At 35.5% G+C, this 18,201-nt stretch overlaps 1 protein-coding gene across 1 annotated transcript in view; it reads right to left on the reverse strand.

The window, feature by feature from the left end:
• Positions 1-250: 250 nt before the first annotated feature.
• Positions 251-18,201, reverse strand: part of LOC123527272 (RNA polymerase II subunit A C-terminal domain phosphatase SSU72-like) — a 32,697-nt gene continuing 14,746 nt past the window's right edge. Inside the window, exons 3-5 of the mRNA XM_045306625.2 lie at positions 6,797-6,936; positions 6,180-6,304; positions 251-5,592 (exon numbers count right to left, since the gene is read on the reverse strand). Coding sequence (XP_045162560.2) covers positions 5,491-5,592; positions 6,180-6,304; positions 6,797-6,936 — 367 coding nt within the window. The 3' untranslated portion in view covers positions 251-5,490. The remainder of the gene's footprint in view (positions 5,593-6,179; positions 6,305-6,796; positions 6,937-18,201) is intronic.

The raw sequence follows: 18,201 nt of genomic DNA on the forward strand, positions 1-18,201 counted from the left end.
GTCACTCCTGTAACAGTTCTAGTTTTTCCTATTTTTCAAGTGGGTCATCGCCCTTGAATGTTGGTGTGTAAAATTTTGCATTGCACATCTTACATCAGCTCTTGTTTTCGTGGCAGTTATAAGAAAATCTACCAGTTAGAATGAAACTACCAGATGTGCCTTTAATAACAATGGTCCCTGCATATAAGGAGATACATGCTTTCATTCAAGATTAAAATGGACTAGATAAAAGTAAAAAAAACAGCAGCAATACATTTTTACCTTTTTATTGCATTGTTTCTGTAATTACAAAATTTAACATAACAAACATTTGCTCAATAATCACAATGATCAATGTCCCTGTTCAACAAATATATAACCAGTTTTGGCATCTCTTAGTATGAAAATAATTCACCTTGGTCATCTCATTAAAATGGACTACAGGGGCAAAGTTGACAAAATTCTGCATTTTGAAAAAGCTTTGAAAAGGCAACATCTTCTAACAGCAAAAACAGTACAATTTAAAAAAAAATACAAAACAAAACCACCCTCACTATTTCATTAACGTTTCATACATGTTTGCTCAAAATGACAAAACTAAATTAAAGCCTCATGCCTCCAGATCAGATCTCGGTATCAGACTTAACACAGAGTCTATAGAAGAGAGGGAGAGGAACTATAGAAGTTCTAATCCCTTTCATATTTGTAAAATGTATGATTGTATACTTGTAAAATTCTGACTTGATGTTGATTTCGAAATAAATATGTTTAAACTAAAGTCTATAGAATACAATGTATAAGAAAATTGTAAGAAAGTACACCATAATTATGAGTATGACTGAAATTACAGTAAACTTCCTTCTACATTTCTGTCTTATATAATAATCTTTATGCTATTGATAGCATTTGTAGATAACATTTCTGCAAAATGTGTATTTCTAAAATATAAAACAAGAGGACCATGATGGTCCTGAATCGCTCACCTATCCCAACATGACCCAGTGTTGAACTGAGTATGACGTCATTATTTCTATTATTTGACATAGTGACCTAGTTTTTGAACACATGTGACCTACATATCATCAAGATAAAAAATTCTGACCAATTTTCATGAAGATCCGTTGAAAAATATGGCCTCGAGAGAGGTCACAAGGTTTTTCTATTATTTGACCTAATGGCCTAGTTTTTGAAGGCACGTGACCCACTTTTAAACTTGACCTAGATATCATCAAGGTGAACATTCTCACTAATTTTCATGAAGATCTCGTGAAAAATATGGCCTCTAGAGAGGTCACAAGGTTTTTCTATTTTTTGACCTACTGACCTAGTTTTTGACTGCACATGACCCAGTTACAAACCTGACCTAGATATCATCAAGCTGAACATTCTCACCAATTTTCATGAAGATCCGTTGAGAAATATGGCCTCTAGAGAGGTCACAAGGTTTTTTCTATTTTTAGACCTACTGACCTAGTTTTTAACCCCACGTGACCCAGTTTCGAACATGACTTAGATATCATCAAGGTGAACATTCTGACCAATAATCATGAAGATCTCATGAAAAATATGGCCTCTAGAGAGGTCACAAGGTTTTTCTATTTTTAGATCTACTGACCTAGTTTTTAACCCCACGTGACCCAGTTTCGAACTTGACCTAGATATCTTCAAGGTAAACACTCTGACCAATTTTCATGAAGATCCATTGAAAAATATCACCTCTAGAGGGGTCACAAGGTTTTCCTATTTTTAGACCTACTGACCTAGTTTTTGACCGCACGTGACCCAGTTTCGAACTTGACCTAGATATCATCAAGGTGAACATTCTGACCAATTTTCATGAAGGTCCATTGAGAAATATGGCCTCTAGAGAGGTCACAAGGTTTTTCTAATTTTAGATCTACTGACCTAGTTTTTGACCCCACATGACCCAGTTTCGAACTTGACCTAGATATCATCAAGGTGAACATTCTGACCAATATTCATGAAGATCTCATGAAAAATATGGCCTCTAGAGAGGTCACAAGGTTTTTCTATTTTTAGATCTACTGACCTAGTTTTTAACCCCATGTGACCCAGTTTCGAACTTGACCTAGATATCATCAAGGTGAACATTCTGACCAATTTTCATGAAGATCCATTGAGAAATATGGCCTCTAGAGAGGTCACAAGGTTTTTCTATTTTTAGACCTAATGACCTAGTTTTTGACCCTACGTGACCCAGTTTCGAACTTGACCTAGATATCATCAAGGTAAACATTCTGACCAATATTCATGAAGATCTCATGAAAAATATGGCCTCTAGAGAGGTCACAAGGTTTTTCTATTTTTAGACCTACTGACCTAGTTTTTGAACCCACGTGACCCAGTTTCGAACTTGACCTAGATATCATCAAGGTGAACATTCTGACCAATTTTCATGAAGATCTTGTGAAATATATGGCCTCTAGAGAGGTCACAAGGTTTTTCTATTTTTAGACCTACTGACCTAGTTTTTGAAGGCACGTGACCCAGTTTCGAACTTGACCTAGATATCATCAAGATGAACATTCTGACCAACTTTCATAAAGATCCCATGAAAAATGTGACCTCTAGAGTGGTCACAAGCAAAAGTTTACGGACGCACGGACGGACGACGGACACCGCGCGATCACAAAAGCTCACCTTGTCACTTTGTGACAGGTGAGCTAAAAAAAGATAGAGGCATGCTCCTTTTAATCCTGGTCACCTAGGTGTAACTTGAGAGTGAAAAAATGAACAATGTAACGGTAATGTATTTTGAATACATTCAAGAACTTGTTTTACTGCAGGGGAAACAACAGCACTTCCTGAAATTAATAACTTCACCGGACACCACACCTTATTCCAAACACTAAAACTGTACAATTTATTTTTTTAATGGCAAAGTGTATCACATAGAACTAATTTTAAAGGGAAATAAAAACAACACTGTAATATTTATACTTTTAACAAAACAGTGAAAACTGTCTTCCGGTCAGTCTGAAAGTACCGGGGTATGTCTCAAAATATAATATCTCCACTGGAGCCTGCCTCCCTTCCATATTTTAAGTAACGGTTAAAATACTAGAACCTCTTGCACAAACAAAACTGACACCATGACAGTTTGGTAAATTTTCCCAGCCATTAACAAATTCATTATTTTGGCTAAAGGGTACAACAAAAGTAAGTGAAGTTTAACCCCAGACCCCTTGTACCATGCCAGACTAACAAACGAGACATAAGGAGTTTTAGCCCTCCTCAAACTAAAATTCAAAATGTTCTGATCAGAGTCCCATGTTTGGGCACTTTACACCTGCCATGCTAAAGAACCAGGGAAGCTTCCAGAGTTGGAGTGTACTCTGTATCTTGCACTCTAACATTGTTGACATTCTTCAGGAGCTACCAGTAACCTATACTGACAACTGTTACTTTAAAGAAAGCATAAATACAAGTTGAATATTCTTCTTTTAAATAATATATACAATGTACAGCATCTGTAAAATAACAGTCCTTTCTTCACATAAATGATTTATGCAGTACCAAAATACTGCAACTTTCATAACAACATTCGAACATTTTATAAACTGTACTGGTACTGATGATAAACCCGAACAGAAAATGAGGTTTTTTACTTGTAACTTTTTTATTTCTGCAAAATGTAATCAATGGTTGGTATCAAAATAAAGCTTAACATTTGTTGAAAAATTTACATAATTCAAATTTATATTTAGTAAGCAAACTCACAAGAAGTGAGGCCCTGAAAGGGGTTTGTAAAATGGGGACTGTATGAATGTTGACTGATGATAAATTCGACCATTTGTCATTTACAAAATTTTCTTCATATTATTATATTGAAACTTTCCCCAAAAAGATGCAATAGTCATTCCTGATCAAGTAATAAAAAGTGACCCAATGTCAGGCCTTCATGTTTCGACAGTGAGCATGCGCAAAAGGCACCCTCTTCCCCAGTAATTTTGGGTAAATATTTTTTAAACAAATAAATGTATGTCATTTATTTATACAGAATATTTACCAATTTTGTTTTTGTTTGCACTAGTAGGTGTTGTAATTGGAAACTGTTTGATGGTGTGTTCAATTTTATGAAAAAACTGCTTGCAGTCGAATATTTCCAAGGTGTCCGGGTTTATCAACAGTACCAGTAACCTTCAAACTCACCTTGGTATTTTAGAGATTACAAGTACATTTATGCAAAAGATATTTTGTCTACAGAAAGTCAATTGAATCAAAAACAATTCTACATTTAAAATATTGAATAAAATACAGCAAAAATACATACTATTGCAGGCAATCAACATCTGAGGGATGGTCAACAATATTAAATCTTGATAAGGGTGCTGTTGTTGATGTTAACAGTGATAGTGATAATTATGGTGATGATAATGATGATGGTGATGGTGGTAATGATGATGAATTGACTAACAATCACTTTGATATGAATCACTTCATTACTGTTGATGATTATGACGACAATCACAGATATTCCACTGATGGAAATGGGTTACAAAACCGAACTAAACAGTACAAAGTATCATGTCCTTCAATAAATATTCAATTAAATTATACAATATTCAAATAAAAGAATTCTGTCATTTCTTCATGGCCAAGTGTATAAACATGTGACCACAAACATCTGACAACAGTGGAGATATAATTTGTCAGTAGTACCGACTATTTTACTATTTCATCTACCTGAATCCACAACGGAGTTATTCATGAATAGCAGCTTTATTTCAAACTAAACATTATTTTAAAGCTCTTTTAAGGTGATAGTAGGACCTTTTTTGAATTTTTAAAAAGTCTTTAATTACCAAAACTGTGCTTTTCCCCATGACAAAAATGTGTCAAAATCAGCATTTTGAAACATAAATATATTTTACAAATTTTTTGGCAAGGAAATATTACTTTTATGCCAGCTTATACCAACTATTTTATAACATTCCAATCAAAAAGTAAAAAATCACATTAAAATATTATGTTTTCATAATTTTGTGCAGTCAAAAATGACTGAAATACAATTAAAAACTTAAGATGTTCTGGAAATTTTAAAAGTTCCTATTACCTCCCTTTGAGTTGTTTAGAACAATTTAATAGTATTGTCTTATATTTTAAGAGAAATCAGGGGAAAGTTTTGTCATGGAAAATGTGATTCAAATAATAAATCCTTGATAATGGTACCAAAGCAGAATGGGGGAAAAATTCTTTGTAAGTGACTTGCATTGTTATACAAATCCAAAAACAAGTAACACTACAGTGGATATTATTATCCTATATACATGTACGGAATCATGAATAGATTTATAGCATCGTTTGCTGAAAGACATTTTCTGAGCCATACCCATGGCAACCAAGTCCCATATAGAAGAAATGTATGTAATGACATCGTTTGCAATGATAACTCATTCTGTCACTGTCACCAAGTTTTAAGCACTCTTCTTTACACTGCCCGGGACAGAATTTCTATATTTTACAATATTATCAAACACCAGTCCTGTTTCACACAAACCATGTATAGTGTAAAATGGGTCTGTTTACAGACTGTTCAAATTCTTGAATGATCTCGTCTATTTCATTATCCAAATCATCGCAATCGCTCAACTGAAATTATAAAATTATATCAATGAGAAACTTTTTTTCTTACGAAATCATGAATGAAATATAAAACGTAATTTATACATGTATCTACTAGTCCTAGGTGGAAAAGCTGAATTTGAAGAAGAAAGTTCTAGTATTTTTCACAATCTTAATTGACACTGACCAATGTCAAGGCTGCCCCTGAACTGGTCCCGAAGTTCAGCTTTGTAACTTTTCGAGCCTGATCCACTTACAAGAGAACACAGATATTTTAGGAACTCTTAGTTATGTTGCTTGTGTTCAATATAAAATTACAACAAAACCGTCGTTTTGTTGCCGATAAAACATTTCCATCGCTTCTGTCATACAGCATCGCTGGATATTTTGCAAACCATCGCAAGTGGCAGCTTGATGTGGGCGAAATACCACCGTAGATATATATTTCCAGTGGCAAAGAAAATGTAAAACTGTACTAATTTACGATACAGGGCGGAAGACATTGTATGTAATAAAATACGTTCGGTGACTAAGAGTACAGATCAGTACCGCTAGAATCTGATACGTATCCTTACCTATGGTCACTTATGCATCCTAGAAAAGTGCATACTTACTGTGGTAACAAGGTCTTTGATTATAAAAGCACCAATGGTAGCCTCCTCGTGGTTATCTTGTATGTCTATGTTAATTATATGTACCGGGTGAGGAGAACAGTCGGTCTTCTCCCGAGAGTCAAGATCTGTAAATAGTTCCATACTTTGTTAATTATGAAAACAGTCTAGTCAGTTTCACTGATAAATGACGTCATCAAATAATAAAACTGTTATCTTTGTTGATTCTTTTTGTTAAACAGTGTAGTTTTTAAGTACAGTCTACCACATCGTCCCCATTTCAAGTCGAATAATTCTTTAGCAATGTCATAACATTTCTATACAAACAGGTTTCAATAATCGGCAAGATTCCTCTTTGTCCCTTTTAGAAATATGTCAATAACAGTTTCGATGAACTTTTGACTGATGAAGCTTTTAAATGGTGAAAACGTCTAAAACGATTTGTTTCTAGCGTTTTATCCTGATATTACTTGATGTTCATTTTAAGAGTTTAATACATTTGAAAACCATGTGCAGAATCATATGTTCTAGTCCACTTGACAGCATTCAACACCACCAAACCATGGTATCAAAATATTTACTTCTTTTTACGACATATATACCGAGTGTGACAAACGTACCTTCTAGAATTTGATCATACACCCTTTCCTCGCAGGCAACAATAAGATCGAAAGTTTCTCTACAAGACTGAAATCTTTGTGGCTTTGGCTTGATCCTTCTGTTTCTGTCCAGCATGTGTAAAATACCATTCTGTTTATATCTGAGCAAATCAGTTAAGGATCGTGTTGTTTTTCTCATTCATTTAATGCCTCAGCTACTAGTATACTGTGTATAAATACAGACACAACAACCACAATACTCTACGCTGATGTGACGATAAACTGTGTGATCTATAAAAGAATATCGTCAGTAAAAAATAATACATTCAGATATTGCAAAAATCTTTTGGATGGTGTCATGGCTTTTCAATGATGCATTCAAGAAACACGCCCCTTTGGGTCTAGTGTTGTTGTGGTCAAACCCGTTACATGTACCTCTACAAAGAAATCATTAAAATAAAACCTTACACCATGGTTCCAGAGAAAGTGACTTCCCTTGTTGACGTCATAAATGACAACAAAACTACATACCTTTATATCACATATCGATGAATAAAATTCCGCGTGTTGATAGAACTTCAGTGAATGGCCAAGGCCGGTCTCGTGGTATAGCAAGCTTTACCTTATGAAATAATTATGCACATCCAAATTAATGAAATTTGGTGCAGTCCACAGGTGCTAGACACATAACCAAATATTTTACTTAATATGCCTATATATGTATATATAAGAGACTTATATACATATATAGGTCTATTAAGAAAAATATTTGATTATGTGTCTAGCACCTCTGGTTAGTGACATGTGCAAACAACCGTCTGGCACACAAAAAGTATATCGTATTCTCCAGTTGCTGGAAAAGCAAGCTGATGTTGGACGGCTCGCGTCCTGCAGCTTTGTAATGAATGCGTATACTTATACACTACAATTGTGTTCAAAAGAAAAGCATTCGTTTTATTTTACTCCTATTACTTTGAAAAACAAAATCGATTTTCAAGTGTTTATCACTAGTTGTAGCTTATGGATGGAAAACCGGCGGTGTCTCGATACCACCTAAACAGTTATCTTCAAAACGGATATTCTAATCTGAACCTTCAATCAACGAAAGGTTCTTATAATTTACATAAAATTTGCAATTTCGTACGAACAGGAAACCTAAAAAGTATCCGGACACAGAATATCCGTTAAACAGTATTAATATAAACTTAAAACACATTTGGAGATACGAAAATAAACAGACGTGCATCATAATAAAATAAAATGGAAATCATGTTCTCGACTGCGTATCGTGATTACTCCAAGAATCTGTGACTGGCGTTTTGTCCGTAAGTAACTGTTAACACAGGTGTAGATCAAGTGGACAGTTTCGGCAATATGTTCGCATAACTGAACTTCCTATACAAAGTACTAGTACACAACATACTGTATATATCACGATATAGGCCTTCAAACACAAAGTTCCATCGACCGAGGTCTTAATGCAGATAAGTCAAAGTTCTTCTTTCGAACTCACCCCTCAGTTCATTTCCATATGATCCCAACATCTGACCATACTCGTTATTTGTCAATTCGTATTTACTGTTCAACATTATAGCACGAGATTTCTGGCATTTTATTTCCGACATCTTTGATACTTTGGATTTTGAAAGTGCACTTACTTCTGAACATATAGGCCTACATTGAAACAGTTACCCTGTAGCTCTCTGATGGAAATAACATAGTCCTTTATTTTTACTAGTTGTTGTTCATAGCTAAAAATGAAACTGCTCTCAAATCGGAATATTGTAAAACCGAAAGTAGGACCCGATTTCACCAGTAGCTGCGCGTGCGCAACATTGTCAAGCATCTAATAGTCCTCGTATTTTTGTTTATCATTTGTTACATATTTTGAGACATACCGAGAGCACATACTAGTCTCCATTCATCAGTTGTGTTTGTTTGTTTTGGGTTCAACGCCGTTTTTCAACAGTATTTCAGTTATGTAACGGTAGGCAGTTCACCTAACCGGTGTTCCTGTACTGTGTCAGTACAAACATGTTCTCCGCTAGTAACTGCCAACTTTCCAACATGAATCAGAAGTGGAGAACGAATGACGAATGACTTTATCAAATCGTCACGGAGCACACACACACGCTCCGCCCGGGGATCGAACTCGAGACCTTGGGTTTAACGTCATACAGACAAAATATGCAAAACTTCACATCATGAAAAACAATCTTATGACTGAGGAATCTAGGTCAAATACGTTTTGTGATATGCATGTAGCCAAATTTGGGACTGACGGACGAGCGGGCAGGGCATAAATCTAAGTGCTCCCCAAAAAATGGTTAAAAAGTATTTAAACCTAGATAGGGTTACAGTAGAATAAGTATTTTGTTTTTAATGTTTTATTTGCTTTTCGCCATACAAACATACAAGATTAAATTCAATGTTCATTTTTGCTTTTACTTTATTCCCGTTGCCAAGATTAGCATATACACCGTAATGTCATTGCATTATGTCTGAAAATTTTCTTTTCTTTATTCTTACCGGTGATGTGCTTTCGCCGTTATATTAATCGTATGTATTACACGTATACTCAAGTTCACATTTCCAACTTTACCGCATATATGAAGTGTTCTGTAATCCGTTATATGTTTTAACAAAATGCTTATCTTCTTTGCTAATCTCTATTTTTAATTTGTTTATCAGGAAATAGCTTACGATTATGCTTTTCCATACATTTTATTTTTCACTTGTTTGTTGTATTTTTTTAATGGTCAAGACAAAAAAAACGAGAACATATTTACATTTCCACTGCTTAGATCGGAACATTACATAAAGGTAGTATGTTTCGACATAAGCGGCGAACATAAAGACATTGCACGAAATGTTCAGTGCTGACAGTACTAATCCAAAATCCAGTCTTCGACTCATTGGGACATTACTATCCAAGAGCTACATTGTTTATTCCGTGTCTGTAAAACGTTAATCTATAACAATGACACAACTTTAACAGTCCTATATATTTAAATTTTGCTCGACTATCTAGCTGTAATCACACTGGCCATAGCTTTATCAGATCAAGTGGTTCCAACGTTGTTTGAATGGTGAATTTTACGCCGATCAGATGGAGAAATATGGCCGATACTACAAATTTCCGGTATTGTAAGTATGATTTAAAGGAATTTCTACCCATTAAATAACGAATCAAATGAAAACGATGGGTGCACCTGGAGCGCAAATGTGTCTATGTTTTAGCACATGTGTCCATTTAGCTGAGATTTGTGCCGCTTATTCAAACACTTCTGTACAGTCCGGCGGGGGAAGGAGATTTTTGACATTTTTTGACAATATCACCTCAAATATAGTGTTTATCGGCAGCAAGTAACTGTTTAAACCCTTTTTATGTAAAGGGCTACCTCTTAAAACAAAGCGTGTGTATTTTCATAGAATTATTCAGAGTTGTTTTTGAAAAATCGGCCGAAAACCTGATGAAACGCCGTTTCGAGTGGTTCGCTATGCAACGCAATCAAGTGGATACCGTTCTGTGTCTTACTTGCGAAGTATTACCCGTCTTAAAAAACAGTCATTAAGGCCTAACAATGAATAAATTTAGAGAGTTTTATATCATTATAATAATCCCGCCATTCCTAATATATTGTACTTTTACATTTTTGACATTGTCAAGAAACATCAACACAAAAACATAAAGCAAGGATGAACACCGAACAATATCATAAAGTAAATAATAGTATTAGTTCGTTAAAACAAGAACCATTTCACTGATATTTATCTCATCCGCGAATGGTACTGAACAGCATACCAAAAGCGGATTGACTCTTTAAAATCAGTATAGTTACAGTTGTAAATTTTAGTCCTTTAAAACCAATACATTGCGATTTCATTACTGTTGTGCATTTGAGCTGTTCATACAAAATAAATAAAATTTGGTCCATGATAAAAGTATTGATCAGTTGTTTGTACATATTTTCATTCATATTCCTGGTGAAACGTTCATTTATTTTCAGAGAGATAAATCACAGAGACCGTTAAAATTGGCCAGGGAAAAGACAAGTTTTTTTTTCCTCCATAAAACCGAAACGACGTAATAAAACTCTATGGTCGCCGTTCAAAAATGAAAATACAAATGAAATACAGGCACCAATAAAAAAAAAACGGACCAGCAATTCTAAGAGAGACGTGTTACCAAGCAAACGATTAAAAGCGTTTTCTCTATGTGCTCAAAGTGAATAAAAAAAAACACACACAAAAAAAAACGAAAATTCTGCTAACTCCAACTTCAAGCACCAAAATATCAAGAAATAAGGAATTAGAAGAAAGAGTTTTATCTGATGAAATGTTTGAAGAATTAACAAAGGAAGAGACAGATTTTTTAGATATAGACATTGCAAGCGACAAGGCTGTCCTGAGACAACTTTCTGAAGCAAAAGATACATTATTTTACAATTTTTCTTACTCTTATCAAATCGAATAAGTACCCCTTGGCAAACATCGATTTTCTTCTTTAGTTACAGACAGTTAAATAGTACAACTATGACACGTCTCTCTTAGTATTATTGCTAGTCCGTTTATTTTCTTTCACTGGTGTCTGTATTTCATTTGTATTTTCATTTTTGAAAGGCGACCATAGAGGTTTATTACGTCATTTCTGTTTTATGGAGGACTAATAAAATTTTGTCTTTTTCCATGGCCAATTTTAACGTTCTATGTGATTTATCTCTCTGAAAATAAATGAACGTTTCACCAGGAATATGAATGAAAATGTGTACAAACAACTGGCCAATACTTTTATCATGGACCAAACTTTATTTATTTTGTATGAACGGCTTAAATGCACAGCAAATCAGTAATGAAATCGCATTGTATTGGTTTTAAGGGACTGAAAAGTAACCAATTGTTACTATACTGATTTAAAGAGTCAACCCGCTTTTGGCATGCTGTTCAGTACCATTCGTGGATGAGATAAATATCCTTGAACTGGTTCTTGTTTTTACAAACTGTAACTATTATTTACTAAATGATCTTGTTCGATGTTCATCCTTGCTTTATGTTTTTGTGTTGATGTTTTTTTGACAGTGTCAGCAAAAATATGTTAAATGTTAAGCGAGCATAAAAATGTAAAAGTACAATATATTAGAAATGGCGGGATCATTATAATGATATAAAACTCTCTAAATTTATTCATTGTTAGCCTTTAATGACTGTTTTTTAAGATGGATAATACTTCGCAAGTAAGACACAGAACGGTATCCACTTGATTGCGTTGCATAGCGAACCACTCGAAACGGCGTTGCATCAGGTTTTCGGCCGATTTTTCAAAAACAACTCTGAATAATTCTATGAAAATACACACGCTTTGTTTTAAGAGGTAACCCTTTACATAAAAAGGGTTTAAACAGTTACTTGCTGCCGATAAACACTATATTTGAGGTGATATTGTCAAAAACTGTCAAAAATCTCCTTCCCCCGCCGGACTGTACAGAAGTGTTTGAATAAGCGGCACAAATCTCAGCTAAATGGACACATGTGCTAAAACATAGACACATTTGCGCTCCAGGTGCACCCATCGTTTTCATTTGATTCGTTATTTAATGGGTAGAAATTCCTTTAAATCATACTTACAATACCGGAAATTTGTAGTATCGGCCATATTTCTCCATCTGATCGGCGTAAAATTCACCATTCAAACAACGTTGGAACCACTTGATCTGATAAAGCTATGGCCAGTGTGGTAATAGGTTCTCAAATTATAATTCATGCGATCGCTGCTAACAAATGACACGCATGGCTACATGTAACGTACATTCCTTATGTCCAGTTGAACTAGTCGATTTTCCATTTTTTCGGAATTGGCGAAATGCCTTATTTCGAACTAGGAAAAATTCACTGCAATTGTTACTTGTTCTAAATACTGGCGGGACAAAGACTCGATCAGTCTCTGTTCGCAAGATGAAGGCCCTGGCGAATCATTATTTCACATAGCCTAAATGCGCTACAGGCATACAACGGCCATTTAAGAAATTTCATGTTCCCAGTCATCTTCAGTGACGTACGTAATTTTAGTAAAAGGGCAGACCGAGCGACAGTCGTATCAACAGTCAACCATTACTTTAACGGATAGACTCGAGGCGTCGGCAAATGAAAGATGTCATCTTTGCACATCGAACCGAAATTGGAGTGCCTTTACCCATACAGGTCTAACCCATCTCTCTTCCATACCAGATGACTCTCGTGTTGTTAATGGTAACTAACGGTTCGTGCAGTTTATATATTATATAAAATGCGGTAAAAATCAAATGTCTTACGGCTGGACTTTGCTCAAACGTTCCAGTGCAACTGATAAACCTAAAAACGGAACTTTGTGCGTCACGTGACGTCAATTTCTCGTGCTTCGATAAAACACCTCCTTTAAGAAAGAGTGCTTTATTTATTCTTTAACTATTAAAATACGGTAAACATAAAAATAGTCTGCCATTTGCAGCTTGAGGGTAACGTTTTGACGGTTCCGGCAGCGCCTCGTTACCGACGAGCTGGACATTCCCATCTGCATAAACACCAAGTGACAAATTATTTCAACCAGCGTTCCGTAACTAAACTGTTTCACTAGAGTTCATGGATTCTGCATCAGTTCTGAACTGTTCTGCGAAAGTAACTGCCAAATTCTAATGAATCACAAGTGGGGACAAAATGACTTCAGAAATTCGTCTTCATGGAGCACATACGCCTTGACCGGTGATCGAACTTACCATCCGTACATCAGCGCTGTCCATACTGTGCTATGCGCGCAAGAAAAAGAAAACCTACCAGACTCGGAGAAAACGATTATTTACGAATCGTGTTTTTGCATACCAAGCTGTTTACCCGCTGTAAAGGACATCTTAACGAACTTTATACAAATAGGCTCGTATATTATTTTTATATAACAGCGGAACATATATGCGCCTTTTTCGTTAACTTACTTTATAGATTCAAGGTGCTATAAAACAACACAAAACTGAAAAGTACTTATGACGGTTATCCCCCTTGTAGACGTAATATTTATCATTTCAGCAGGGCTTCACGATTTAAAAGTGACAAATAACAATAACATAATCCAAACTGAATAAAAGCATACCTACTGTCCGAGGTGAATAGTGATACGGCACGTCCGTATCACCATAGAATGTCTCTTTTTCACAATGGTTTATATGTTAAAAATGACAGGCTTCTTATATAAACTGATAATGGTCAAAATGTGTCCATGTATTGTTGCGTGAATGTCTTCAAATTGCGACGATAGTAACCGAATAAAATTCAATAGCTGATACGACGAGACCCATTACAACTGAGCGACTATTTGACCTACAATGTTGCACTTTGTACTTCCTATTGTTCTGATAATTAGTTCATTAGCGAGTACGCCGACTGAAATTTCGGAATACGTTACAGCAAGGATGTATTTCTTCATTCGTTTTAGTTTCATTTCAACGCGTGCTGTTCTTTAAAATGCTCAAAGTGATCTCCCCTTCAGTTTTTAAATCGATTTTCCATTCAGTTTCCCACTGACGCCAATGGAATTTCAGATATTTCAAAAATCGCTAACTTTACCTACTTGCAAGTATGTATTGATTTCGATACAGATATTGAAATCGGGAAACGTATTACATCCATCCTTCTATGTAAATTTTAACAAGGCTGGAGTATTGGTATTACCAGCAAATCTTATGGAAACTTTAATTTGGCAAATAACTTAGTACAGCAGTGTTCCCCTAATTTAAATACATATTGTTATGCAATTTAATCGGAAATGTGTTGTTACTGTTCGCAACGTCGTTGTTTTCAACGCTTCGTTGAATTACGCATAAAGAGAAAATGAAACAGGGTTATATCTGAAGTAGGTGCAGATGGAAATATCAGGTTCTCAAATAACTATTTTGCAGTAAATCAGAAGTGCCTTTTTACTTCTAAACAGTTACCGTCGAGCTCGATATTCCCAGATCGCCAATATTGCCTAAATCTAGCCTAATCCGCCGATTTTACGCTTTAATCTTGTCCTCGGTATCTGCCAAAACGTATTAGTGGCATCTTTCTTATACCAAATCCACTCAGTATCAACTTCTCCGGTGAGTGAAAAAGCTCTTTGGACACGACACGGGCGCAAATACGTCTGTTAATCATACGAGTTTTGCATGTGCAAAACACTTACGGCCATTACATTGTAAATCATCAATTTCGGCGAGTTCTACCACTATTTTACTTGTTCTAGAGTTCAGATGAACGATTTTTATGAATTCATAGAAATGTCAGCCGTCAACTCGCCATTCTACCGTTATCATCTCAACTTTTTCGTGTTAGAAAAGTAGGTTTTCTTTTATGTACAATATTATTATGTTTAAACGTTATTTTCAAGGAAATAAATCTGACTAATTTATAGTGTTTTATTATCATTATTATTTTACAATGTATGCGATAAATCGAGGGACAGTATTTAAAAACCTATTTTTCGTACAAGTAAAGTTAAATCATTCAGTTTCGTTAAATACAATAATTAAAATGCAATGCAGTTCTTCTCAATGTATACTGTTGCAATTTTTATCACACAGCAATTAGTCTTGTATGACAGAAAATATCGCATACGTCCAAAGAAGGCAATCGTGCAATTAAAGGTCCTCAGGAAAGCTTCAACGCCCTCTGTTCAAAAACACAAACAAAACTGGCACACAACAAACAAACTGGCGAGAAGTATCACTCGATTTTACTATTTTGCTAAATTAATACAAAATCAATTTTCTGATAATCAGCCCTTTAAAAACGAGTTTTAATAAAGACATTAATGAGATCTTTATAAGCTGTAAAGGCAAGTCTAGAATTTGAATACAGGTATAGGTTTTCAACCTGCAGCTACTTCTGTGCAAAAAGCAATAGGCAAAAATATTACAAAGAATCAATCAACAGCAAAACACTGTTCTTAGTCATCGGAACGACAGTATCATAGGGTTATAAAGACCTACTGTACAAGCCTTACGGAAGCCCAAATTTATCAACAATCTCAAAAAAATGATAAAAAGAAGAGTACAAAGATAAATCTAGCTAAAATCCTTAGATCTGTTGGACCATTACGCAACCGAAACATTATGGTGTCTGTTTAGCACTCCGGTAATATTAACACTGGATTGTTCAAGAAATTTTAGGCATGACCAAGACAGAATCTACGAGTCAACAGCTATTTACAAACCACATAATGCCCCCATGACGTCTGGGTATTCAGTCCCTAGTAAAACATAAAGGGTGATCTAGTGACCACTGACGAATCATTCAATGAAGTGCCTCACCAAACCATTATAGCACCAAGGTTACCGTGACCTATACTACACATACATTCGGAAACATATTCGGCCATTATTAGCCACAGGAAACCTTCCTACGAAATTTGACATTCCTAGGCAACACTTGGCATTTTACCTACTATCTTGAACGTTAACAGGATTCATCTACAAACCACTATCATTCCTGAAGATGGAGGGCCGTCTCCAGTTAAAAGAGGAAACTGAATTCCATCTCGAGATAACTGGCAAACATTTTGACCCAAAAACAACACGGGTTATCCCCCGATCCCAAGCAATCATTCTAGGTTGCGTTGTGCAGTTATTGATCATGTTCCCGTTTTCAGGTTCGAGGTCACTGCGACTCGTGACTCCTAAATCAACAGGTGTAATAAATTCAGTACTTGTAATTATCCTACGAAATCTGCAATCGTAAGCCCTATCATTCAGATATTCTAAGGCTCCAAGGTCACTGCGACAATGGCCTTTGACCTGTCCTCCAAAACAATAGGCATCACCTATTGACCACAGGCAATCATTCTTTGAACTACGACAGCTGTAGCTCTCGCCTACTGGTCAAAATTATTTCCAACACTTGGATCATCACTGTGACCTTGACCTGCTGACCATTAAAGAAAATGTCATCTAATAACAAGTAACGATCCCAGGACTATTACAACAGTTCGCCAATGTGTGGATCAGTTATTAATTAAAAACCCATTAGTTCACAACCAACAGACATGGAAAAACAATATAACTTTTGCCTCTTTCAAGTGGAGGGATACCTATAGATGGGATTCCAAAGGACGCCGGTTCTCACACTTCCAGTCACTGTACATGGTTTGAGCCACACAAACTTTTTTGCCCTTTTATGAATATTTTTGACTAAGCCAAGGGCCATAACTTTAGTCTGGCTTCGGGAAATTTCAAACAAAACCTCAGGTGCATAACTTCACATCTAGAAAAATATTCCTGTGCTGTTTCATAATGCTACAGTAAAGAATTGGAATGTCAAAGTAAGGTAACTCCATTTAACTTTTCAGTAACAAACTTGCAAAGTAACATTACAACATCATAATGTAAAGAAACGAACACTTCCGTGCCAGCCTAAAACTATAAAGCAACATCAGAATGTAAGACAGAATGTTACATAACAAATTTTAACATAACAGTATCAGCCTAAAACAGAACAAGAGCTTTCAGAGGACAGCAACGGTTGACTATTCAACAGCCTTGTCAACTGAATGAATACAAAAGATGAAAAAGGGGCATAATTTTGTAAAAATGCAAAACGGTTATGGAACCTGCACAGTGCTCATCAGCTCATGACAGTAGACAAGTATGTGAAGTTTCAATCTATTCCCATAAGTGGGTACTGAGACACCAGCTTACATATAAGAATTTACCCAAAAACTGTTAAGTTTAAAAAGGGGCATAATTTTGCAAAATGCAAAGTAGAGACATTGAACCTTTGCACTGCATGTCATATCATGACAGTGTACAAGTGTGTGAAGTTTCAATCCTTCCGATTAGTGGATACCGAGATACCAGCTTACATACAAAAACTTAACCAAAAACTGCGAGTGAAAAAGGGGCATAATTTTGAAAAAAACAAAAAACAAACAAAAACAAAGTGGAGTTATGTGACTTGCTTATTGCATGTCAGTGAACAAGTGTGTGAAGTTTCAATCCATTCCCATTAGTGAATACAAAGATACCAGCAAACATACAAAACCCTATCCAAGAATTTATAGGTCGAAAAAGGGGCATAATTTTGTAAAAAAGCAAAATAGAGTAATGGAACCTGTGCAATGTAAGTCAGTTTATCACAGTGAATAAGTGTGTGAAGTTTCAATCCATTCCCACAAGTGGTTACTGAGAAAACAGCTTACATACAAAACCTTAACCAAATAGCGAGACGGACGTCGACACACGGGTGAATCCAATAGCTCTACTATTCTATGAATAGTCGAGCTAAAAACAGCAAAAGAATGTAAACTAACAAAGTTTAACAGAAGAGTACCAGCCTAAAACAGTAAAACATCTTCAGAATGTAAAACAAAACTTTTAACAGAACAGTACCAGTCTAAATAGTAAAACAGCATTGGAATGTAAAGCAGC

Source organism: Mercenaria mercenaria, chromosome 14 (assembly GCF_021730395.1).
Source record: "Mercenaria mercenaria strain notata chromosome 14, MADL_Memer_1, whole genome shotgun sequence".
NCBI lineage: Eukaryota > Metazoa > Mollusca > Bivalvia > Venerida > Veneridae > Mercenaria > Mercenaria mercenaria.